This window comes from Pleurodeles waltl, chromosome 2_2 (assembly GCF_031143425.1).
Source record: "Pleurodeles waltl isolate 20211129_DDA chromosome 2_2, aPleWal1.hap1.20221129, whole genome shotgun sequence".
NCBI lineage: Eukaryota > Metazoa > Chordata > Amphibia > Caudata > Salamandridae > Pleurodeles > Pleurodeles waltl.
In genome coordinates this window covers 578,278,345-578,305,569 of record NC_090439.1, presented here as the reverse complement: position 1 = coordinate 578,305,569, position 27,225 = coordinate 578,278,345, and the positions used below count along the sequence as shown (strand labels likewise).

General features: G+C 42.9%; 1 protein-coding gene across 2 annotated transcripts in view; it reads left to right on the top strand.

Annotated features, from left to right (window-relative positions):
- LOC138282476 (maternal DNA replication licensing factor mcm3-like) overlaps window positions 1–27,225 on the top strand; it is a 315,678-nt gene that overhangs the window by 284,006 nt on the left and 4,447 nt on the right. For both annotated transcript variants that reach the window (XM_069220088.1, XM_069220089.1), the window contains one exon: window positions 1,471–1,558. In XM_069220088.1, the coding sequence (XP_069076189.1) occupies window positions 1,471–1,558 (88 nt within the window). The remainder of the gene's footprint in view (window positions 1–1,470; window positions 1,559–27,225) is intronic.

Sequence of the window (27,225 nt, the reverse complement as noted above, 5' to 3'; positions counted from 1 at the left end):
GAAAGTGCGTGAATTATTTTGTAACTCTGCGTTGCTGAGTGATGGAAAGGTGTAGCATTTGAGTCGTTTGAGCTTCATTACTATCACCAATTCAATCAGTTTCTTTTGTTTACTACTTCACTTTTGTTTGCATTTAGCCAAAGTAATGACAAAGAAGGGGAGGATCAAAAACAAACGTGTGAAGTATTGATCACAGTAGTGGTGAATCTAGTATGGAATGTGATAACCGAAGCAAAAGAGGCAGATATGGTGGCACAACGGTTCCAGTGAAATTGAGACTGTAAAAAAAACAAAGTATTCATGTTAAAACTGAATTGTATAATAGCAAAGATAATTAAGTTACTATGTAAAAGAGAAGGGCGAAAAATGTGAAGTTATTATATTTTGTGGAAGTTATTCTAATTTGTTGGGTTATTAAAGGGGGAAGAGTGTAGTAATGGTTATATAAGTAGGTCCTTAAGAATTGTTAGTGTGCAATAGAATTGAAGGTGTAACAGTAATATTCAGTCAGTTGAAATGTAGTGCTGATGGAAAGAAGACGGTTTATGGTGTGAGGGGCTGTTAATAAAGATTAATTTTTTCACATTCATTGTGCAATCATTACTACATTACCTTGAACAGGAACATTTGTGTTACGCATTTACAGTTTATTCCCCTCAAATCAAAATATTTTGCAGGGCCCCCGCACACTAAACGAAAGTACTTTTACTAGGCGCATTTTGTCCCCGAATCAAAAACTCCCCAATTACCTACATTAAATTAGAATGCAGGATATTACAATTGTAGGATTCTTGCCTAATCACATCGCTGACATTTTTTAAACAAGACGAGGTCATAGAGGGGTGAGGATAAAGGTACGCCTGCAGACCAGAAGTTTAAGTTTATTCTGGAACAGCAGAGACTGTCTACTATGCCATCTCATACAGGAGGCCGTTTAGCTTTTGACCTGAGGTGGGTGAGGGTTTGTATGGTGCTAGATTTTCCCAGTATAAGCACTATTCATGGGCACTCATTCATGTTGGCAGTTTGCACTGAAATAGTGGTGCGTGACCGAGTGCAAATAGCTATCATAACATGGTATCAGTTAAGCAAGTTACAACGTAACTCTCTAAATTGAGATGTGTGCCATTAACGATGAAAATTAAGGTATTAAGAGGTTTTGAAATTGCTTGAAAAAGTACATTTTTGCCTCCATATCTGGTCTATGTACTATGAAATCTCCTTTCCTTTTTGGCATTTTGAAAGAGCATAGAAAATATTAGGATTGTCCGCCTAGAAAAAGCTACTTAACGTTCACGTCCCTAACTATTCCACATAGCCTTAAATATTTCCAGACCCACTGAGTTTGTTAAAAGGTGCATTTCAAGTTCCATCGCAGAGGCATCCTAAGTTAAATAAACTGTGGCATCTTAATGTAAACAGAGGAACAAACCTTTTAAAATCTAAACATGCTTTTGTATTGCTTTTTAGTATTGTCTGCTCGGAAAACAAGGACTCCAAGAAAAAAGCCAACTGATATTGGACAGGAGGCAGATAAACATCGTATGACGGATAAAAGGTATGTTCAACCGGTGTTTCCTGGGCTTTTTTATGAACTGAAAGTGTTTTTGTTTTGCAGCCTAAATACATAAAAACAGTCACCAGTGCTTTTAGGTGCAACCTGAATTGTTTTTCAGTAGTTCTTGGAAGTAATTTAATAATTTTTAGGGTCGAGCCTGCATCGCATGCACTCACGCATGCGTATCACTAGCGAGGCGCTTTAGGGATTAGAAAAGGGCTCGGAGCCCTGTCGACGTCACGTCAGTGTCTTTCATTGGCAAGTTGGCTTGCCTGTTAGAATCTGCTTCTTTTCATTAGTGGAAGGCACGCATACTTCATGCCTTTTCCAGTGGTTAGCCCTCGAGTGCAGCGACCAAGTACAGAAAACATGCGAGGCTCGCTGGGTTTGTGGACTACATTTTCTCTGTTTTTGCAGTGCGATCTCGCTGAGCAGAAGTCCAGCGCTTTGCATACTATCAACCTTGTTACTCAGTTAATTGCAGTTTTGCCCATACTTTTATTAGTGTGAACTGTAGCAGCACGATCGCGCTTTTTTTTTTTTTTTTTTTTTTTTTACAACTGTGAACAGCTGTAACTCCGACAAATGCGAGACCCTAGTGCATTGCAGATGCTTGTTACTTATTTGGAGCCTGACTAATTTTCGTGTTGGGCAGATGTGTTTGTGTTATGGGGCCAACTGAGTGGGGGTGGGTCAAGAATAGACCTTAGGTCCTATTAAGAGCTTTGTAAGGTTCGCTATGAACTTCTAAGGAGTTGGGCATTGTAGTTTAGTATGTGGGATGAGCCCCGTCATTCCCCTATAACTTGGAGTACTAGAGAGCTTCTGATCATACAAGTATGTATTCTACCAAATATTTTGTAAGCCTAAATGCTACAGCAGCAGTGGACATAACTGTAAGACTTAATTGCATTTAAGCACACCAGTCCTGCATACATGACTTTTTTCCAGAAGCCTTGTGAAAGATCTAATCGCCATTACTGAGCTGCCTGCAATGAACTGTTTTAGCTTCATGTGTTTGTCATCTAAGCTTCACTCTGTGACCAACAAGAATGGCTATATTGTGGTGGTATTGCTTTGTCTGAACTGAACCTTGGCACCTTGTACATAATTAATTTGTTATATTTTTCTTGAAAGAAGGGCAATAGCCAGTCAGACTATCACAGTATTTTATCATTTTAAAACCTTATTGCAGTTTAAGGAGTAATCTATTAATAAATGGCAATCTACATGAAAGAATCGAATGCAGAAAGAGGAGCCTAATGGGCAAGGGACTGAAAAATCAACATCACATGACCACTGGGGGTTATATTGAGTAAGCAAGTTGAAGAAAAAAAAAGTGAAAAATAAGGAGCCAACAGGAAGAGAATAGTAAAGGGAGCAGACAAATACTTTTCCAATCACAGCGAGGAAGAACGGAAGTCAACAACAAATAAATTGTGGGTTATGACCAAAACGTTAATTGTTGAATGGTAATCTTCTTGATAACCAGACTGCCTCACTGTTTTTAATGTCGCCAACATTCACTATGGATGAGAAGCATGATGCTTCTGTGCAGTTGGAGGAAAGACGTTTAGTGAGGACAGAACTGAGTTTTAGACTAAAGGTGAATTTCACACCAAGATATTTATGGCCAGATTATTTTTCCCTTATCAGTAGAATTGTTTTCAAAATGTCTTTTCAGAAGGCATTTGTGTTTCTTTTTTTTTTATTTTTTTTTCTTTTTTTAAGACATAGGACTAATAAGTGCAGAACCAGAGAGGCTGAAAAAATCAAGAGCAACCTCAGACATTCTAAATGTGATATCCATCTATTTGCATATCAAAATAAAATGGTGTGTGGAAGAGCTTATAATTTAAAGTAATTAGGAGACGACCACGTGCAAAACAAGAAAGGCACAAGGACTGCTCCATCGAAGCCCTGTAAAATCTGAAATGACTTTGTGGTGTCCATTATGACTCCATTTAAGAAAGAGCTGAAGACACGTTTTTAAGAACACTATGTCACAATGAAGGTAACAGTCCACTTTCCCTCTCAGAACCAAGCTACCCCTCCATTCAGTCGTTGACTTTATCATTGCCTTTGACAATACCTTTCGGTCAACAAACATGTATGTAAACAACGTATATGTACACGTACATAATCTGTCTTTAGATGACTTTGCTTTAGATCACCTGACTGTAAGTTCATGTTTGGTGATATTGTTGCCTAAATGAAGCTACTCGTCTAACCACCCGTAAAAACCTAGATTCTCAATAATTGTCATTATGGGGAATGTGCTTTGTGTGGTCAAATACTTAAACATAGAATGATTTCTTTCAAAGGTAGATCTAGCTAAAACAGTAGAGGCATCAAGAGAGAAATGGAAAGTGCACTTTGTGTGTATGTATGGCCCTCAGTAGTTGGTAAGACCCACAACTCCTTTTATAAATTCGAAACCAGGGTGACATCTCAAGGCCAATAGCAATTGTACATATACTGCCCTAATCTCCAATGGATATGTTTGATGTACCTACCACCTATTTTCCAGAGACATCTTAAGCTGCATGGAGAAATAATGCACTCTATTCCAAACATTTCTTTTTGTAACTCCACTTCTAGCATTACTTTTTCATGAAAACGTTTTGGGTCATTATGTACTACTAAAGTAGTCCTAATGTTCCTTTTTACAGTTCTCTAATCATTTATGTTCATATTCAGTTTAACAACTCATGTATACCAATCTCAGTCCATTAAATCTTGCATATTTCCACAGTTAATCGTTATTTCTAAAATATATTGCTTGTTCACATTTTCACAAAACAGACGTTCTCTGTATTTCACATTAAAAGCACACCTTCACAAATATTTATTTGCCTTCAAATACCTTTGAAATATTTTAGAATTTTATTTTTATAGTATCCACAAGCAATTGTATAATTTAAACTTGATGGCTCATGATGCTACATATCTAAATCAGTATTGAAAACAATCCTGCTGATTGTGCATTTATAAAAAATCTTCCCTCCGGGTATACAGGCTGTTTTTTCATACTTGTAGATTACTCATTTGTTTAAAACCATCTTTCATCCCTTTCTATTACAGCCCATTCTCCGCAACATAGCGCTGGCAGTTCACCAAAATAAATAGCAAATAAATTGAGAAAATACCAATGACAGGAGAAGTTTAAAAATATACAACCCAGATTCCAGAAGGTTGAAACTTGCTTAACTAAGCTTTTACATAAACTTTGCTTATGCTGTAGCATATTCCTTCTCAGGATTATAATTATATGAGTTCGATAGATCTTTGCTCCCCGCAAAAAGGAGACAAAACTTCAATAATTCAAATAACATTACGATTCATTAAGCTGCATGAAAAATACACCAAGCTGAAACAAATTCCAAGGGTGTTTATTTCAAATGAATGCTCAGAGTAACAGATAATTCTCAAGACAAGACTATAAAGATGGAAAATTATGGTAGGCTGTCCAAACCTCCTAAAAATGTTCAAACATGTTAACATCAGAAATACTAGACATTTGGTAACTGCTACACACAAAAGCAATAAGAAAATTGTAAAAGGAGGAAAAAAACACTAATTCTGTTAAATATTTGAGAATTCTAGGTCTGCACTTTAGGAACCTAGGCAAGGGGAACCCTACCAACTTACACATCAATTTTAGCATGTACAGGGATAAGCATGTATAGGCCACAAGGCAAAAGAACAAAAATAATTTGAAAAAAGGAAATCAGGGGAAATAGGTAACCGACTAAGACTGACAAGAATAGATAAAAAGGGAAAGTGTCAGCATATCAGAAGCTCGGCAAAAAGCCTTCTTTTCTGGGTCAAGGGAAAAATCTCTAAATCTCTGCAAGGCATTTCAAAGGGGCAAAGGGAAGAGATAACTATACCTCTCAGATTCCAAGGGGTTCAACAAGCAGTATGGGATGGAAAAGACTCTGAAAGGAGAATGCTACCAATTCATCTGGGAAACAGTATACTAAAGTTTGTAGGGCATGATGATTTGCGCATTCATCCCTCCATATTCAAAAGGTGAAAATGCAAAACTGCTTCCATCTTAGCTCATCGATGCGAATGGTAACATTTGTATGCAAATTTATTCCACAGTTTCTGAATGTACTGTACTCAAGGTTGGGTTCCCAACACCCTACTATGCCTAAAATAATAGAATATGTGTTTCCAAGCTAGCATTCTCATGAGAACGATGTCTGAACGATGTTCATGTTACCAAGAATGACTAACCATTTTCTGCGCAATCACAAAGCAGGGCCTTGCAGGCCTCACTTAGGCTAATGCAAAGTGAATTAAAACTGTGCATTTCTTTATGCATTTATTACCTGTTTAACAGTCTTAGCCATAAGTTCAATATTAATGAGCTGTCGCTGTTTGTTACAGTAGAGTCAAAATGAAAAGTCTGTAAAACCCTTTAATGTAACTATAGTACAGAACTACATTCTCTACGTTTGCATGTTATTTTTTAAATACTTTTTCTCATGAGAACTCTTTTTAGTGCAGACTGTTAATTGACATCATGACTTACACTATAAAAGCAAATTCATTTGTAAAAACAGTTTTTGAGTTTGAAAATTATAATCAACAATAACATTCAATGCAGCGCTGTTATTGCAAGACATGACAAGATCATTGTTAGAAATGGGGTCTTTGGTTGGCAGTCAAGTTACCCCCTGTCCAAGCAAGGACCCTCACTCTAGTCAGGGTAAGTCTCACACAATCCAAATTATCCTGTGCCCACCCTCTGGTAGCTTGGCACTGAGCAGTCAGGCTTAACTTAGAAGGAAACATGTAAAGTATTTGTGCAATAAATCATATAATACCACATTATAACACCACAAAAATACACCACACAGTGGAATAATATTAATCTGAAAAATGCAGGTCAAAACGATTAAAGATGAAATAAGCAAATGTAGGGATATCACTGAAAGTGATATCCAGTGTCTTTAGAGTTTAAAAGATTACTGTTAAAGCAATAAAAAGTGTTCTCCTAGGAACAACAAGTGTCTCTTGCAGGGCAAAGTACCTGGTTTGCGTTGAACAATCCTTGCAAGGGACCGCAGAGGAGGAGATGCATTGAAAATGGTGAGCGTGTGTCGGTTTTGCCCCTTCGCACACGGACTTGCGTCGTTGATTTCCATGCGGGGAAGACGTTGTCGATTTCTGGCATGCGGGCTTGGATCCTCTTCGGGTTGCGGGGTTTGCAGACGCCCCAGGGACGATGCGTGGAATCCTGGGCTTGCGGAGTGAAGTCTCAGCGGCTGCGTCGATTCCGGTAGGCGATGCGTGGAATTTTCTTCCGCACGGCAGACGCTGCATCGATTCCTCTCAGGAAGTCTGGCGGTGTTCTGAGTCAGGTTGCGTCGATCCAGTAGGGCTGTGCATTGAAGTTCCAGTTGCGTCGCTGGTGCTGCGTCGATCTTCTGTTTCCAAAGTCGGGCTGCGTCGTTCCGGACTCTGCGTGTGGTGAAATTTTCACCGCGAGCAGGCTGTGCGTCGTTCTTGGCAGGCGGTGCGTCTCATTTTCACAGCTCAGGGATTTCAGCTGCAGGAGAGAAGTCTTTATGGTCCTGAGACTTCAGGGAACAGGAGGCAAGCTCTATCAAAGCCCTTGGAGAGCACTTCTGCAGCAAGGCAAGAGAGCAGCAAGACAGCAGGGCAACAGCAAGGCAGTAGTCCTCTTCAGAAGACAGTCAGATGAGTCCTTTAGGCAGCCAGCAGTTCTTCTTGTCGGGGTGCATGTTCTGGTTTCTTCTCCAGGAAGAGTCTGAGGTGGTAGGGCAGAGGCCCTGTTTAAATACCTAAATGCCCCTTTGAAGTGGGGGAGACTTCAAAGAGTGGCTTAGAAGTGCACCAGGTCCCCTTTCAGTTCAATCCTGTCTGCCAGGGTCACAGTAGGGGGTGTGGCAGTCCTTTGTGTGAGAGCAGGCCCTTCACCCTCCCAGCCCAGGAAGACCCATTCAAAATGCTGATGTATGCAAGTGAGGCTGAGTATCCTGTGTTTGAGGTGTGTGAGTGAATGCACAAGTAGCTGTCAACTAAAACCAGCCAGATGTAGATTGTAAGGCACAGGAATTTAAGTGCAGAGAAATGCTCACTTTCTAAAAGTGGTATTTCTTAAATAGTAATATTAAATCCAACTTTACCAGTCAGCAGGATTTTGTATTACCATCCCGGCCATACTAAATATGACCTTCCTACTCCTTTCAGAACAGCAGCTACCACTCAAACAATGCATGAGGACAGCCCCAAGGTTAGTCTATCATGGGAGCAGGCCTCACAGTAGTGTAAAAACGAATTTAGGCGTTTTACTCTACCACAACATGTAAACTAAACAGCTACATGTCCTGCCATTTACCTACACAGAACCTTGCTCTAGGGGTTACATAGGGCACAAAGGGGTGACTTATATACAGAAAATGGGGTGTTTTAGGCTTGGAAAGTACTTTTAAATGGCAAGTCGAACTGGCAGTGAAACTGCACACACAGGCCTTGCAATGGCAGGCCTGAGACAAGGTTAAGGGGCTACTGAAGTGGGTGGCACAATCAGTGCTGCAGGGCCACTAGTAGCTTTTAAGCTACAGGCCCTGGGCACATATAGTGCACTCTACTAGGGACTTATAAGTAAATTAAATAGCCCAATTGGGTGTGATCCACTGTTACCATGTTTAAATGGAGAGAGCATAGTTACTTTAGCACTGGTTAGCAGTGGTAAAGTGCGCGGAGTCTAAAAAACAGCAAAAACAGTATCTCAAAAGTGGAGGGAGGCAGGCAATAAGTTAGGGGTGACCACCCTAAGGCTGTCAGGTCTAACAATCATATCACAGTACCAAAGGGTATTATTCACTGAAGTCCAAGCCAAGGGACAATCGCAACCACTGCAAGAGAATTGCCCTCCAACCTGCCCATCCCAGCCAAGATCAACATGAGACCAGACATATAGCTTGTGGAAAACAAACATGTCAACACCATAGTTGGCCGTCACCGGCTCAATAGGTTCAATGTATATCCTCACCCCCCTCATCCTCCATACTACCTGCAGAGCTTAAGTCCTCCTCACCAGTGAACCGTTCCAGTAAGGTTCCCCAAGCCGCCACATCAGTGAGTGTTCTCCCATTCCTACGTGTCAGGCGCATATGTTGTTCCTCGTCTCCACCCCATTACATTAAGTCCCGTATCCAACAGGAAATCAACAGATTCCGGGTGCTCATCAACAAATAGCTACCCTGTGCCTAGCCAATACCAGTACTAGCTGTTAGCTTATGTGGAATACTCTGGCCTTGTGGTCTCTGCACCACTCCCAAACATTCCAAGCTTTGTTACTTTGACACCCCTGCACACCACTGAACATTCTTACTCGTGTTGGATTGAGGTTTCAGAATAAGCAAAGATCAAAGTGAACCATATTTTACCTCGTGTAAGGTGGACATGCTGGTTCTGGGTCTGTTAGTGTGGTATATGTGTCTCTCTACTTGTTTGGCCTAGCCCAAGATACAGGGATACACACTCCTGTGCTAGTATTATGACAGCAATTGCTTCTGCAACTATTTTTGTATCCTAGCATGAGGGTTTCAGCAGTCTTGCTCCAACAGTGAGATTGTCTTCATTGAGTTCTGAAACTTCGGTACATGGATGAGTGGTCTCTTTGACTTGCGATATGCTGTCACTCAGTCACACGTGATCAACAAAATGTCACACGTGCACGGAACACATGAAAATGTCACACATAAGCAAAGTAAAATCTTGGCAGTTATGAAGCTCTGTACAAGGTAAACTTGAAAGAAAGAACGCTGCACACCTTTTCCTACTTGGCCATGTTCAAGCTGAACAATAATTACTTTGGTGAAAATATACATCCTGGCAACACAAACCAAAACTATCTCTTAACGTAATTGAATGTGAAACTCAAAATTTAAGAACATTAACATTCCCATTTATTTACCACGTGAGCCTTCTGTGCAAATTTACTTTTGCTAAACCTAATGCTTGACTCACCTAACTGAAACTGAGGTTTTGATCTCCATTAACCATTTCAGATGCCTACATTATCAGCCTCTTACCTCCTCATGAAACCAGGATGGACGTTCAGATTGAGGATGGGCGGAGGTACAGCATTACAAATCCAGTGTCGTGGGATCAGCTAACATCTACATTAACATTAAGAATTATAGATGGGTAATGAATATGATTACTCTTCCACAGAGGGGTTCAGATGGGGGAGTAATGCTAGAGTTGTCCGTTATTTCACTGAGAAACCCATGGTGAAAAACATCCCCGTTATTCACTTTTTACCCTGTGTAATTTTTTGTTCTATATGGCTCCCAAAATCACCTGCAAAATATTTTAACTGCTTCACGGGCAGAGAAGTAATTGGGAGCAGTTAATAACATGCCCCCCCCCCCCTGTCCCCCTTTCAAAAAAAAGTGTCTGCCTACGACCCACCCCATGCCCCCTCTGTACGACCATGTGAAGCTTATTGGAAGGTTTTTTTTTTTCCCCCTCAAAAGTGTGTGCTAAGTTTTATGTGCCCTACTACTACCTCTGGAGACATTTTAAGCAGCAGTCTGATTCATTATACCATAAATCCACAGCGGTGCCAGTTCTGTTAGTCTTTTTTTTTTTACTTTCTGATCACAGTGAATTGAGTTTTGTATAATCCTGCACCCCAGTATGGATTCTAGCTGTATACCGACTGTATGTTTTTGCTCATTGCTATGTGTATGATGCAAACTGCTGCAAGAATGTTACAAGAGGTCCCTAACAATCCATGGCTGGCTTTCTACCATGGCAGTAGTTTGGGGTTTGTGTGAATACGCATACCTAGGTTCACTTTGACTGTGCAAGGCCTCAAATTAGGGATCGTATTTGTTAGACAGAACAGCCTTAGAGTTAACACCCCCCCCCCCAACCTTATTTTCCTACCTTCTCCACTTTCTGACCTTGTTTTTACTGGTATTAGGACTCTTTGCACTTTATTATTGCTAACCAGTGCTAAAGTGCATGTGCTGTCTCCCCTAAAAAAGGTAACAGTATGTGTCCCCAATTGGCATATTTCATTTGCTTATGTCCCTAGTTAAAGTGGTACTACCTGTACCCAGGGCCTGTAAATGAAATGCTACGAGTCGGCCTGCAGCACTGATAGTGCCGCCCACTTAAGCAGCCCTTTAACCATGTCTCAGGCCTGCCATTATAGAGCCTGTCTGTGCTGTTTCACACTGCCATGTTGACCTGGCAAAATAACCCTTTTTCCAGGCCCAAAACTTGCAATTTTTTTTATATTATGTATGTATGTATATATGTATGTATATGTGTGTGTTTTCCCTAAGGTAGGCCCTGGACAACTCAGAAGGCAGAGTGCAATATATTTAAAAGGCAGGACATGTACTTTTAAGGATTACATGTCCTGGTAGTGAAACGCTCCCAAAGTTTTCACTAGTGCAAGGTCGATCTGTCCCATAGGATAACATTGGGATTACCTCATTACATCTTATAAATGTATTTCACAATCTAAAAGAAATAAACTTCTTGAGTCTGGTGTCACAATCAAAATTCTAATCTTATGGTGAAGTTAGATTTTAAATTGCAATTCTGAAAATGCCACTTTTAGAAAGTTGGCATTTTTTTTACTTTAGTCATTTGCTGCCCGCTCCCTGTCTCTGCACAGTTGCCTGGGGTGGGTGACAGCTGGGCTTGGTGTATTTCCCCATTGGCAACCATCACAAATAACTGGCGCTTAGGTCCGACTTGATGGGCAATCCTGGCAGGATGGGATAGAGGAGCTGGACACAGATTTTACCTATAACGGAATAGGCTGTGTCCTGTTCCCACACAAAGGGCATCATAACACCCTGTAGTGAGTCTGTGGCCAGGACAGGCATCTTCTCTTCTTCCAAGGCCCAAGTTGGTATAAGTACTGAACTTCTACACCACCACTTTAGTATACCTTTGGCCCTGTGAATACTCTGCCTTCTGGGAAGGACTGCTTTGCTGCTGAAGGACTTCTGATTTGCTGTACTGCTGTGCTGCCCTGCTACCAGCTTTTCCCCTACCTGGGTGAGAAGGACTGGACCTGCATCACTTGAACCCAGTGTGACTCCAAGAGCTTGCTGGCTGGCCTCCTTGTCTGAAGTCTCAGGGGCATAAGACTTCCCACCACCTGCTTCTACACCTGGAATCTGCCATCTGTGAGTCTATGCTGTCAAGTGGTGCCACCCCAGTCGAGGACCATTGGATGTGGGCCTAGGGTGCTTTCTCAGTTGAACTGATGCATCTGCTGCTGAGCGACACATCCCCTTGCAGAACTGATGTATGTCTTTGTCTGAGCGCAGTGTCTTTGAGCAGAACTGATGCATCTACACTGTTGCATGGATTGGACTAGTCGCAACAGACTTGCATCTCAGCAGCAACCTGCATCTAGGTTTGGCGCATCCTTCTTGCAACCACCACTGTGTGATGCTTTTCCCTATCACATCTCCTGTTGACGGCAGCCACAACAAAACTCTGCATTGCAGCTTCACTGCTCATCAGAACTGACCCATTGCTTCTACTGCGCGACACCTCCCCGACACTGGCCTTCACATCACAAGCCCTTTTACAGGATCCTAGAAGTCGACACACAGGAACTCTCATCACAGCCTTGCCACGTCTCAGAACTGATGCATCGCCTTGGCTGTGCGACACATCTTTGACGCGAGTCCATGCAACTCTCCACAACTAGGATTCAAGGTCCTTTTGGTTTAGCAGACCTAACTGGGTCCCTGTAGCTGGCCCACGCTCCATCGTGGTTGACCTGAACTTTTGAATTTGTCCTGGTCCTGCGCGACCAGATTTCCACAACAGAGCCATTGGCTTTTTAGCCCAATTTTTGCAAAAAACTTTGAAATTCAGTATCTCCATTTCTACGTATTGTATTTTGTCATTTTGGCCTTACTTTACTTATTAAATCGTGGTCTGTTTTTTCTGAACTGGTGTATATTTTTGTGCAGTGTTTTAACTTTTTTACTGTTTGAAGTGTTGCATAGCTAACTTAAACATTGCCTTTAAGTTTAGCCCTACTGCTCTATGCTAAGCTACCAGAGGATGAGCAAAGGTTAATTTAGGGTAACCTGAAATAGATTGTGATTTGCTGTTTGAATCAGGTTTATGCCCTAGTCAAACAGCAACCCAACGTCTAACAGTCACTTATTGGGAGGTGGACATCCAATTGATTTGTGTATGTTAATTGAATGTATTTTATAGAAATAGCCAAGGATCATACCCAAACGTTTGTTTTAGTTCCTGAATGAGCAGACGTCTAAGAAAGCAGCAAGATGGATTGATTGGTTGGTGTCAAAGTAATTGTTCCATTGCGCTTCCAGTTGATTTTCAGCACTTGATGGCTGTTTATAGACAAGGTCTGCACTAATACAACCACAGTATTCATATGCACTTGTGATTGTCTGAGGGTTTTTTTTTTCTCCAATACCGTTATGGTCAATATCCAGTGATGGAGTGTTGCTGGACTCCTCCAAAATCGTATTTTGCTGGAATAAATAATTACCTTGCTCCCTTGTGTAGCCAAAAAGTCTAATCCTTCATCTTTAAGAACTGTGGGTGGGGAGATGAGAATGTGTGAGGTTTTTTCTGGAGGGTTATGCAGTAACATTTGCCTTGATTGAGTACTGTGGGCCGCATTACTGACCATCTCTGTCTGAGCTTCCCTGACACATTTCTGCTGGATGCCGTTGCTCATTGCTTTTTTTTTTTTTGCTTCCTGAGAATGTTTACTTACTTTCCAGCAGGGATGTTCCCACCTCCGATATGCACAGCACTTGTCCTTGCTCTCCCTTCCTACCCTCCCACCCAACTCTTTGCTTGTGTTGCTGCAGAATTTGATTCATTTGTTTTACTGACTGACTCTCCAAGCTCAATTGTGTCATATTGACATTTTGAGTAATTCCCTGAAGCGCATCAGGGCAGTAGCCAAGTAATTTCTTCTAAATCCTCCTGTCCAGGTACCTGGTTAATAAACAATTGTATGTTGCAACATAGTTTATTACATCTGACTAAGGTCAATTAAAATGATTTTCACACAGGCAAGAGTTACTAAGAATCAAAATTAACTTATTGAGGATTATGAAAATACCAATGGTCCATCTTAGGTATAATGTACTGTCATATCTTCAGGGCATACATTCTAAACTTCAGTAGCCTCATTTGTAAAGCATTGCAAGTTACCCCCTTGAATCACTGTTTCTACGACCAAATTATTGAGAATTGCTTAATGCAAATTCATAGTGGGTGGGTTCTAATTATAGATGAGTAAAAGGATTCAACATCAAATTGAATATGCGAATTCCAATTTATGGAAGTCCGTCCGTCTGCTTAGTGCCCCAACTTGTAAATATTATCCTGGAAATGGGTTTGTAGGAACTCACATCATCAACATGCTGTGTGAGACTGTTTTCTGGCCTCTATACACTTGTTTAGTAGGTAATTCAAAGCATCACACCTAATTGATAGTTTCCCAATCCTTATCTTCTGTACAAGTAGCCTTGAATGTATCCATCACAAGATGGTCTAAGCTGTTTTCTTCTATCTCTTCATAGTATCCATATTCAGCCTCAGCATGCAGAGAGTGTGAGAGGGAGCAAAAGGTTTTCAATGGCTTTTTATGGTTTCCCAAAATCCAGGTTGTTTCTGATAGATTTCCAGAAGCCAAGATTCCAAGATGTCTCCATTTTGCTACTTATTGCATTATTTGGATGTTGGGGTGGTTTAAAAATGGCTTATAAATTTTTCATTCATTAGATTTTACAATAAGAATTACGAAATGGTTGGTTCGCAAAATATCAATATAAAGTTGAGTAAGAATCTTGCTTGCTTCTTGGACCACAATTTGTCTTGAACTAATAATTTAATTTCAATCTGCTTTCGCCTGAAAAATTACCCCAGTCCTTTGTATTAATGCCAGTTGGATAGTAGTTTAAGCAACTATATGTAGTCTTAAGTGTTGGTGCACCTGTGGAGGTCTTCTTGCAGCCTCAGGTTCAGAAACTACAAGCACGCTGGTGAGATACCATCACTATTCTCACCAATAGAGGTTTACCAGATCTTTGGACTTGGCGAAGAGTGTAGAAGTTAGATTCATTCAATTGCAAATCAATGACCTCATACAATAAAACAATTCTGGACACATTGAACAATTTAACTATAAATCAAGCTCCAAACTGAATAAAGATTCAGGGCTTTATTCCTGTCCCAAAATCAATGTCTCATATATGGTGCGCAAAACTAAGTTTTATAAACATACATAAAAAACGTAAACTGACCGAAATTACTAAAAAGATTTAACCTACTACTAAACAACTCCAAAAGAATAATATGAATTAGCAACAACACAATATGCACATTATCAGATTTTACCGCAGATGACGGTGACATCAGTAAATCATCAAATATAACTTTAACATTCAGGTTTCAGGGCTGGGCCATTCCTATCACTAACATGAATTCAGACTTGCATGTGTGGTAATGGGCAAACACATGCGGGCAAAAGATAAAAGGACAAAAATAATTTGAAAAATCTAACTAGGGCAACTCTCTGTAAAATATGCTGTTGCAAGTAACTAAGCTGAAAAGAAAACAAGAAATCACATTTTATTATACCTCTCCTCTTGGGACAGCAGACATGAATATCTTATCAGAAAGAAAGGTCACCTTCTCCTGATGTTAATTGACTGGAGCATCAGGGCAGTGCAGAATACAGGCTGCACATAGAGCAAATCAGCAGTTCAGAATTAGGTGGACGTATTAGTACTGAACATCATAAACAGGTGGGGCAAATAAGAGTAAGATGAGAAAATGTATCTAGGCACTTGTTAAAAAAAAAAAAAAAAAAAAAGAGTGAAAGCAAACTTAAGACAGGAGTACACGGACTCTGGTAGGGTTCTGAACAGCTTTGAGGTACGAGTGAACTAACTCTGTTTCAAAGTCCCTGTTAGAAATGGGGTCTCTGGTTGACAGTCAGGTTACCCCCTGTTCAAGCAAGGACCCTCACTCTAGTTAGGATAAAAGAGAATCACCCTCAGCTAACCCCTGCTTATCCCCTTGGTAGCTTGGCAGAGCAGTAGGCTTAACCTCAGAGTGCTGGGCGTAAAGTATTTGTACCAACACACACAGTAACTTAATGAAAACACTGCAAAATGACACAACACCAGTTTAGAAAAATAGGAAATATTTATCTAGACAAAACAAGACCAAAACGACAAAAATCCAACATACACAAGTCAAGTTATGATTTTTTAAAGGTTTAAAATAAAAAGAGTCTCTAGGTAGTTGTAACAACACACTAGCGCTGCTAGCGTGAAAATGTACCTGGTTTGCGTCAAAAATAACCCCGCACGGGCGGTGTGCGTCGAAAGTAACCCTGCACGGCTGTGTGCGTCGAAAACAACTCGGCACGGCGGGGCGCGTTGAAAAAGCCAGCCACACGACGATCCGAAAGTCCCGCGGCGCAGGGTGCGATCTCTCAGCCTCCGTCAGCGATGCTGCGCGTCGTTTCTCCTGCTCCGGGCGTCGGTGTTTTGGTCGCGTTTCCTGCGGCGTCGTTTCTCAGCTGCGAAACCGGCGTCGCGTCGTTTTCTCAGCCGCGATCGGATTCGCGTCGATCTTTTCTCCGCACGGTGCTCGGTGCGTGTATTTTTGTCCTTAGGCTGCCAGCCTCTCCTTTCAGGGTCCCAGGAACTGGAAGGGCACCACAGAGCAGAGTAGGGGTCTCTCCAGAGACTCCAGGTGCTGGCAGGAAGAAGTCTTTGCTATCCCTGAGACTTCAACAACAGGAGGCAAGCTCTACATCAAGCCCTTGGAGATTTCTTCTTCAAGATGGAAGGCACACAAAGTCCAGTCTTTGCCCTCTTACTCTGGCAGAAGCAGCACTGCAGGAAAGCTCCACAAAGCACAGTCACAGGCAGGGCAGCACGTTTTCCTCAGCTATCAGCTCTTCTCCAGGCAGAGGTTCCTCTTGGTTCCAGAAGTGTTTCTCAAGTTTGTAAGTTTGGGTGCCCTTCTTATACCCATTTTAGTCTTTGAAGTCACCTTTCTTCAAAGGGGACTCACACCTTCTTGTGAAATCCTGCCTTGCCCAGGCAAGGCCTCAGACACACACCAGGGGGCTGGAGACAGCATTGTCAGAGGCAGGCACAGTCCTTTCAGATGAGAGTGACCACTCCACCCCTCCCTCCTAGCAGAGATGGCTAATCAGGAAATGCAGATCACACCCCAGCTCCCTTTGTGTCACTGTCTGGTGTGAGGTGAAAAACAACCCAACTGTCAAACTGACCCAGACAGGGAATCCACAAACCAGGCAGAGTCACAGAATGGTTTAAGCAAGAAAATGCTCACTTTCTAAAAGTGGCATTTCCAAACGCACAATCTTAAAATCAACTTTACTAAAAGATGTATTTTTAAATTGTGAGTTCAGGGATCCCAAACTCCACCTGTCCATCTACTCTCTAGGGGAATCTACACTTTAATCATATTTAAAGGTAGCCCCCATATTATCCTATGAGAGAGAGACAGACCTTGCAACAGTGAAAACGAAATTGGCAGTATTTCACTGTCAGGACATATAAACCACATTACTATATGTCCTACCTTATCCATACACTGCACCCTGCCCTTGGGGCTACCTAGGGCCTACCTTAGGGGTGCCTTACATGTAAGGAAAGGGAAGGTTTAGGCCTGGCAAGTGGGTACACTTGCCAAGTCGAATTTACAGTGTAAAAATACACATACAGACACTGCAGGGGCAGGTCTGAGACATGATTACAGAGCTACTTATGTGGGTGGCACAACCAGTGCTGCAGGCCCACTAGTAGCATTTGATTTACAGGCCCTGGCACCTCTAGTGCACCTTACTAGGGACTTACTAGTAAATCAAATATGCCAATCATGGATAAACCACTTACATACAATTTAGACAGGAGAGCATATGCACTTTAGCACTGGTTAGCAGTGGTAAAGTGCTCAGAGTCGAAAAGCCAACAGCAACATGTCAGAAAAATATAGGAGGCAGGAGGCAAAAAAAGTCTGGGGATGACCCTGCATAAGCAAAAGTCCAACACGACCCCCTACCAGCCTAAAGCCAGGGGAGAACAATCAATACCTTGATGTACTTCCCTGATTGGGGCGATAGAACAAGGACCCAGGCCCACAACAGCAGGGGCATGTTCCAGTTCTACGCCTTCCTGACTCCAGTTGGATCCCTCTGTCCATACTCTCAGGGCCCACTAAGCTAACCCATGGGGAACCCTTCTCCACATCTACAGACACCATCTGTGCAACACCTAACTTTACTTTGCTCACAGATGTATTGCAATGGGCAGATAGTACCACCAGGGCCAACACGGTGGTGTTGCCCACTCCACCCCCGGGGTGTGACTCTCGTCCTCCCCCCCCCAGGGGCAACTCTGTCCACCAGGACAGCAAGCCACAGTGGCCCCAGACAACTGTCAGGGATGAGAGCCCGACCTCAGGCCTCTCTAACCACTGTGACTGTGGAGAGTGGGGGGTGGTAGCCCCAGGTGCCTGGCACCCTTTGACCACTCTCTCTTCCACCAGGTCAGGGATGTTAACCTGACCCTGGTCCTCCCCTCTGGGGCTCTGTACCCTCCCTGCAGAAGCAGCACCCCCAGAGTCAAAAACTGTCAGGGTGCTTGTAGAAGCAGTCCTGCACAATTCTTCCATCAGTGCAGGGATGTTAACCTGCAACTGATCCTCCAACCTGGGGTCTGTACCTTCAGGTTGGACCAGGGCCAGGGGTGAGGCTTCCCTCCCCCTGCCCTCTCTTCTGGGGTCCTGAACCACCCAACTAGGAGTGGCCCCCCCAGAAGACAACATGGTAGGGGCACTGTTAGCACTAGCCCCTTCCTCCAGGTCAGGGGGGACACCCTTAACCTGGCCTCCCAATCCAGGGTCTGTACCCACAGACTGGATCACTGCCTGGCAAACCAGGACTTCCTGGGGGGCATACCTACCCCCTACCAGGTCAGAGTTTACCCTCTGAACCTGGTCATCCAACCCAGGGTCACCACCCGGCGGTTGAACCACTGCCTGGCACACCAGGACTTCCTTGGGAGCACACTTACCCCCCATCAGGTCAGAGTTTACCCCCTGAACCTGATCATTCAACCCAGAGTCACCACCCTGCGGTTGAACCATTGCCTGGCACACCAGGACTTCCAGGGGGGCACACTTACCCCCCTCAAGGGACACACTGTCCCGAAGGGCCACACAAGAGTCTGGCTGGCGCAGGTCTCCTGACCTCTGCCCATGTGACAGAGTCTGGATTCCCCCCAGCCCAGAAATGGTCTCACCAAGGTCATTCATGGGGGGCTCTGCTCTCAGAGCTGACCCCTGACCCTCCAGGTTCTCCACTGGGGTCCGCAACCCCCTCTCAACCCTCTGTCTGGACTTCTGCACCCCCTCACTAGGAGTGGTACTGCCAGACACCAGAACTGGTGGGACGCTGGCTACAGCCGCCCCCCCAAGTTCTCCTGACACTGTGGGGTCTCCCTCAACAGATGGCCCTATGGTACAGGCTAGGCTCCCCTCCTGGTGTTCCCGCAGGGAACCCTCCAGGACCTGGGACCGGATCTCGGGCACCTTGGGCCTCAACCCATCCCCATTCCCTCTCCTCTGAGACTGGACATGGGGTCCCTCACCCATCCCACTACACTGGGACCTACCTGGGACACTACAATCCTTCCCTACCTCACCTGGTTGGGAACTACCTAGACCACTCCTCTCAGGAGCACCCCCAAATGCCTCTTCAGACTCTGTGGTACTCACCCAGAAGTCTGCCTCCATTGTAAGCTCCCTGGGGTCAGAGAACTCACACTCCACCTGGTGTTGGCATAGCTCTGGAAAATAAGGACTAGACATATGCTCTCCAGCAATTACATCACTCAGCCCCTCACATGAATTAACCAAAGTACCCTTCACCCAACCATCCAGTGACTCTGCTTTGAAAAAGCACCCCACATCACCCTCCTGAGACTGGTGGGACAGTACCTGACTGTCCCTGACACTCAACCCACACTCTTCTGGGATGTCTTCACACTCCATAACCAGGACTTCTACCTGGGGGGAACCCCTCTCCCTGTCACTCTCACCTAGAGTCAGTAGAGTGTCCCTCCCACCAGTAGGAATATGACTCCCCATGCCAGTTCCCCAATCCACCTCAGGGACCCTGTGCATCACTGGAGCTACCTCATACCCCTGAACCTCCTGGCGTGTGTTAACTCCCTCCTTCAAGTAGGGCACCACCTCTCTGGGCATGTGCACTTCTGCAGCATCACTGGATATACAATTGTTGCTGCCACCATTCCAGCTGGACTCAGCCCTCATGACTTCCAGCTCTTTCAATTTAAGCTCGTAAGCATAAATCATTTTTTTAATCTCTAAGTTCCTCCTCCTTTCTTCCAACTCCCAATTGAGCTTTTTCATCTCCCATTGGAACTCCCTCTCTGCCTGTCTGTCCTGTAACTCTTCAGGAGTCAGACCCTTGGGTGACACCCTGCCATCCCTCCTGGGGACCCTCCCCCCAGGCGTAACAGGTTCCTCCACTACACCACTGTGTATCCTCTGCACTTCCCCCCCCATATTCTCCTCCTCTGTGTGCCTTCCAGCCTTCTTGATTGTCACCCAGGCCCTCTGTGCCTGTTGCAGCTCCCCCTCCCTGGTGGAGCTCTCAGTGGGACAGTCAAGATCTTTAAGGAACTGTTTCAATTGAGCAACTGAGTACTCCTTCAGTTTCTCCATTTCAAACACAGCTCCAGCTGTTGCATCTCCAGATTGAGACATGATGGTCACAAGTGCAAAGTTCCAAAAGGCAGAAAAAAATAATTTCCCAATGAAGTAAAAAGAATCAGTCAAGGGATCAGCAAAATCATGGAAGTAGAATAAAAAGAGTCCTTAAGAGAAAAATCAAAAGATCACCAAACAAGTAGTATGTGGTCACGTAGTGGTCTGAGATCAAAACAGTAGTGTACACTTAATTACTGTATGTCAAGTACAAACACAAGTCCAATCCCAACCGCTGGTCACCAATGTTAGAAATGGGGTCTCTGGTTGACAGTCAGGTTACCCCCTGTTCAAGCAAGGACCCTCACTCTAGTTAGGATAAAAGAGAATCACCCTCAGCTAACCCCTGCTTATCCCCTTGGTAGCTTGGCAGAGCAGTAGGCTTAACCTCAGAGTGCTGGGCGTAAAGTATTTGTACCAACACACACAGTAACTTAATGAAAACACTGCAAAATGACACAACACCAGTTTAGAAAAATAGGAAATATTTATCTAGACAAAACAAGACCAAAACGACAAAAATCCAACATACACAAGTCAAGTTATGATTTTTTAAAGGTTTAAAATAAAAAGAGTCTCTAGGTAGTTGTAACAACACACTAGCGCTGCTAGCGTGAAAATGTACCTGGTTTGCGTCAAAAATAACCCCGCACGGGCGGTGTGCGTCGAAAGTAACCCTGCACGGCTGTGTGCGTCGAAAACAACTCGGCACGGCGGGGCGCGTTGAAAAAGCCAGCCACACGACGATCCGAAAGTCCCGCGGCGCAGGGTGCGATCTCTCAGCCTCCGTCAGCGATGCTGCGCGTCGTTTCTCCTGCTCCGGGCGTCGGTGTTTTGGTCGCGTTTCCTGCGGCGTCGTTTCTCAGCTGCGAAACCGGCGTCGCGTCGTTTTCTCAGCCGCGATCGGATTCGCGTCGATCTTTTCTCCGCACGGTGCTCGGTGCGTGTATTTTTGTCCTTAGGCTGCCAGCCTCTCCTTTCAGGGTCCCAGGAACTGGAAGGGCACCACAGAGCAGAGTAGGGGTCTCTCCAGAGACTCCAGGTGCTGGCAGGAAGAAGTCTTTGCTATCCCTGAGACTTCAACAACAGGAGGCAAGCTCTACATCAAGCCCTTGGAGATTTCTTCTTCAAGATGGAAGGCACACAAAGTCCAGTCTTTGCCCTCTTACTCTGGCAGAAGCAGCACTGCAGGAAAGCTCCACAAAGCACAGTCACAGGCAGGGCAGCACGTTTTCCTCAGCTATCAGCTCTTCTCCAGGCAGAGGTTCCTCTTGGTTCCAGAAGTGTTTCTCAAGTTTGTAAGTTTGGGTGCCCTTCTTATACCCATTTTAGTCTTTGAAGTCACCTTTCTTCAAAGGGGACTCACACCTTCTTGTGAAATCCTGCCTTGCCCAGGCAAGGCCTCAGACACACACCAGGGGGCTGGAGACAGCATTGTCAGAGGCAGGCACAGTCCTTTCAGATGAGAGTGACCACTCCACCCCTCCCTCCTAGCAGAGATGGCTAATCAGGAAATGCAGATCACACCCCAGCTCCCTTTGTGTCACTGTCTGGTGTGAGGTGAAAAACAACCCAACTGTCAAACTGACCCAGACAGGGAATCCACAAACCAGGCAGAGTCACAGAATGGTTTAAGCAAGAAAATGCTCACTTTCTAAAAGTGGCATTTCCAAACGCACAATCTTAAAATCAACTTTACTAAAAGATGTATTTTTAAATTGTGAGTTCAGGGATCCCAAACTCCACCTGTCCATCTACTCTCTAGGGGAATCTACACTTTAATCATATTTAAAGGTAGCCCCCATATTATCCTATGAGAGAGAGACAGACCTTGCAACAGTGAAAACGAAATTGGCAGTATTTCACTGTCAGGACATATAAACCACATTACTATATGTCCTACCTTATCCATACACTGCACCCTGCCCTTGGGGCTACCTAGGGCCTACCTTAGGGGTGCCTTACATGTAAGGAAAGGGAAGGTTTAGGCCTGGCAAGTGGGTACACTTGCCAAGTCGAATTTACAGTGTAAAAATACACATACAGACACTGCAGGGGCAGGTCTGAGACATGATTACAGAGCTACTTATGTGGGTGGCACAACCAGTGCTGCAGGCCCACTAGTAGCATTTGATTTACAGGCCCTGGCACCTCTAGTGCACCTTACTAGGGACTTACTAGTAAATCAAATATGCCAATCATGGATAAACCACTTACATACAATTTAGACAGGAGAGCATATGCACTTTAGCACTGGTTAGCAGTGGTAAAGTGCTCAGAGTCGAAAAGCCAACAGCAACATGTCAGAAAAATATAGGAGGCAGGAGGCAAAAAAAGTCTGGGGATGACCCTGCATAAGCAAAAGTCCAACAGTCCCTCTCTAATTAAAATAACCACAATCCTCTTGATTGGTCCTTCAGGTGGGCTCACATCAGGCGTCGGATTCAGTGTCCAATGGTTGTCAATGGCACCATCAAATTTGCAACTATTCCAGATTTTCTCAGCAAAGTGCATTGTCATTTCAATGATTTCACACTGTTCCAACAAACTATTACATTATCTAATTATTTGCAACATCAGGATCTTCTCTCAGGGTACACTAAATGAACTAATACAATTAGTATGGGAATCATGACTTTCCTGTCTTGTTCAACAGCTAAAACAAATAACTTTACATTGTTATTATATTAAAGATGAAGAACATGTTTTAGTACTAGGACATTCAACATCACATCAGCAACCTATGGAAAGAATTCAGGTCAGAGAAAACAGAATAAACAAGTGATTTTTCACTACTACTGCTGCAAAATGTATCTTTCAGGACTAGTCAAGCTAAGAAGGCCTTAATATGCTGAATACATTAATAAAACATATTGTGCACCTTACAATTCAAATCAAATACGCAAAGCAATTATTTAATTGCAAACATTATTAAAGATGTTAGAGCAATTGAAACGTGCATGTATTTTTTTCTGCAAACATGTAACTTGCATCAAATTCATTTAATTCAGTATAAGTATGATTAATTCATATTCGTTTTAATACTTTCATTCTATTCATCTCAAAACACTTAACGTTAACTCATTTTAGTACTTTAATATGACTGCAGAATCTTTCATGTTAAAAAGTAATGCTTAATACGAATGGCGTCCACAAACCAGCACATTTTACAACTCGTTATCTTTTGCGTTAGGCTTTTAAATGTAGGTTATTTAATCACCATATGCTAACTTCTGTGACACCAATGCATTTTAACATTTGATCTCTTTAACGAATATTATAACACCCTCTTCCTGGGTGCCCCTTCGGAACGTGCTGAAGAAGCTTCAGTGCATCCAAAATGCAGCTTCTAAATTGGCACTCAAATGGCCTTGGCCTGCCTATTTTGCCTTGAATATATTGCATTGATTTCCTGTGGCAAAAGGATATTTTTTTTTTAATCCATTTACCTACTATATAGGACCATTTATCACTCTGGTCCATCTTGCTGGAAGAAACAATTCAGCTTCTATGTGCCTGGGCACAGGTAACATTCCAGGATGCTTTGCGTCTTTCTAACCCCAGATTTAATCGAGCTCTGGCCTTGGGCCAGGGCCTTTTCTGTAGCAGCAGCATAATTATGGACTAATCTTCCTCCTTGGCTTCTGAAAATTCCTACCCTCCCCCATTTCAGAAAGACCTTAAGGACCCAGCTAGATATAGACCTTAATCATTCTGGTCTCTGTATAGATTGGATTGTAATGGTAGCTTGCTATGCCTTTTGGGATCTCTGTGGTAGTTTCATGATAGTTTCCCTTTCTCAGTGCCAGAAACCTTTTCAATATTTGCATGCACTATACAATTTATAGAGTAACATTTGAAACTGCAGCTAATGGAGTTAAGAAACAGCAATAGGAGTTTCACTAGATTGAGGACAGTGTAATACAACTAAAATTTGTTTGAGTTAAATGTATTGTAAGATTATTTTACCAATTGATATATGAGCCATATATTGAATACCAGTGGTTGCCAGCGCAGCAGGCTTGGGAGTATGCTATCCTTTGTAATCATCCTGTTACTCATGGCCTTTGCACATCATTTAGACCCTGGCCATCTGCATGCAGTTTATTCGCCATTTGTGTTCCCTATGGTACAGTGTAGAATCCACATCACTTCCATTCCATTGTCCATTTATCTATTGTAATTCCCATTTCTTGGATTCAACATCATGACTTTTTACACTAAAACGTGCCATCATTTTTGTTAAGATGAAGCACCCAGTAGTGCTCTTGTATGACAATATTCTTTGGTCATTCCCACCTGCTGTTTGGCACACAGACATGATTTTAAAAACATTTTTAGTATAACAGTTGGTATAATTATTTTGTGTTTATTTTTTAATTGAAAACATCCTCGGTTTGAAGTTATTTGATTGTATTTTACACACACTACACTGTCCATGTGGATAGTGGCCCTGCAACGGGGAAGACTTCAAAGTGTGGACTGGTGTGTATTGCACTTGTTAACTTTGTACTAGCTAGTTTGTCATTTTGGTGAGCTACTTGTATCCTGAATATTTGACCATCTGCCTTTGTTGAAGTAGTAAGATACTGTTGCTTTGCTCCATAATTATTTAAACATAAGTCCAGAAGGTTCTGTGCTTCCTTGGTTATTGTTAAGAAATAGGAGCAGAAACGTACTCCAGCTCCACTCCAATTCCACTCCAATAGATCAGTGCTGATGATGGGGAGAACACACTGATCTCTGGACTACAGGTTTCCAGTGGGAGGTATATGGCAGCCAGCCCACACATGTTAGGAGTCTACAATCTAGGTTTTGTGAGGGAAAAATTTCATTAGCTTACCTTTGTTTAAAGAAGTAGGGTAAAATTTCCCCATCTTAGCCACAAGAAGCGCCACCATACTGGCACTGTAATTGTTTCGGGTTGCAGATAAATCATAGAAACTTTCTATGTTTAGATACCCCTCACTTTCTCATTCTACAGACGATTCAAATGGTAGCTTTGAGAAGTGTCATGCAGATGCTTAGGTTTGAGCATATTTCTCATTCTTTGCATTCCCTTCTCTAGATGCTGGTGGCCAGCAGAAGCATGTAGTATAGGTGGTCCACTGAACCCTCTAGGAGAGACCTCCACATTTCTAATACTGGCTTTTAAGGAATTTTCAAGCAGCTATCTGCACTGTGGTTTTCTTTTGCTGTTTCAATTCTCACGAATAGCGTGGTTATGTAAAGGCTACTTTTTCAGTACAGGCTCATGCTTTGTGAAAATTCCTCCTACTTCAACTGTGTGCACTTATTGAGTAGTCCGTTTCTGAGGCAATGGCTCTGGGCTGTTGGCTATTCTCGCAGGTTCTTAATTTATAGGACAGTAAAGAGCTACAGGTTTAGCTGTTAGGCAATAATAACTTGTGAAATGAAGGTTACTGTAAAATGGAGCTCCTGCATTCTTTGTTTTTTGCCACGTGGGTGAGGTGCTAAGTCTGAAGGGTAGTGAGATAGGATATGCTGTGCTCAGGGCTAACCTCTTGTTTTGTCAGTTTTCATTCCTTGATTGCAACCGTCATATGTGGCGGTGCATGTGGAGCTGGTGGCCCCATTTTCTTACCTGTTACCCACTGGGTATGGATATCTGGGTGGCAGCACTTTTAGAGATTCATTTAAGCTGTTAGTGAAGAGACTTTGGAAACCAAAAAGATGAGATGACAAATAATTAAAGAATAATGCTGAGTGAAAAAGCAGTGGATCACGGGTAGAGACTTGGCGAACAAAATAGTGTTGGAGAAATAAGGGGATTTCTTTGCTAGGAGAGCGCATCCAATTCCTTGCCAAAAGATGAAGAAATCCCACACCTGATCTTTTGTCAACTGTACTGATTAGTTAAGTAGTGCCAAGATATTAATGATGTGTCCATTGAAGCAATTATGTGCCAGAAACAGGCAGACCAAGAGAACAGAAAGGTATTTTAAAAATGACACATACGTGGCTTTGCAGGTAAATTTTCAGGGTTTTTCAAGAAGGAACAAGAAATTTGTTTTTTCTGAAATATGATGTTTGAGGAATTTTTTTGTTTTTTTTTGTTTCCTTGTTTAAATGAAGGGGTGAGTGACAGATTAAACCATGAAGGAAATAGTCCATTGTGCTTAACCTTTTGAACAAAAAAAGTATTAAAGTGTTTGCAAGTGGATTTGGTGGGAGCAGAGGGCAGGGCTCAGTGGATGCAACAGTTGACGTTTTCATGAGAAAGTGAGACATCCAAAGCATTTAGAAATGAAAAAGGTATGGCAAAAAGTGTTTTCTGGAGAGACTGGCATAATACTGTAAGTTTTTCTGACATTATTAAAGAGCAAGACAAGTAAAACCTTAAGTGTTCAAAGAGGTTATGGAAAGATCATAAGCACTTCAGGAGGTCAAAATGATTGAGAGTAGTAGGCAGCATCCTTAAATGAATGAACTTCTTTTTTTTCATTTAAGGACAAATATAATGATCAGAATAAACTTGTATAGTTTTATCTGAGTGATTTATGTTGATGCTAGCAACAATCAGCTTTAGAATTGTAATGCTTTTTTTTAGTCTGTTTTAAAGAGAATACAGTGTATGGATCCTGACAGAGTTCAAGCATGGTAACCTAGAAAATGAAAAATTACCTTCTTGTTCCTCGTCCCCTTCCTTATGAATTGAGTGAATGTGCCCGTTCGCTATACCTGTTACTGCTTCCCAAGCTGGTTTCTCTCTCTTAGCCCCTCTTGCACTTTGACTTCCTCTTTCTTTTTTGTGTACCATTTCACCTCTCAGGGCTGTATAATTT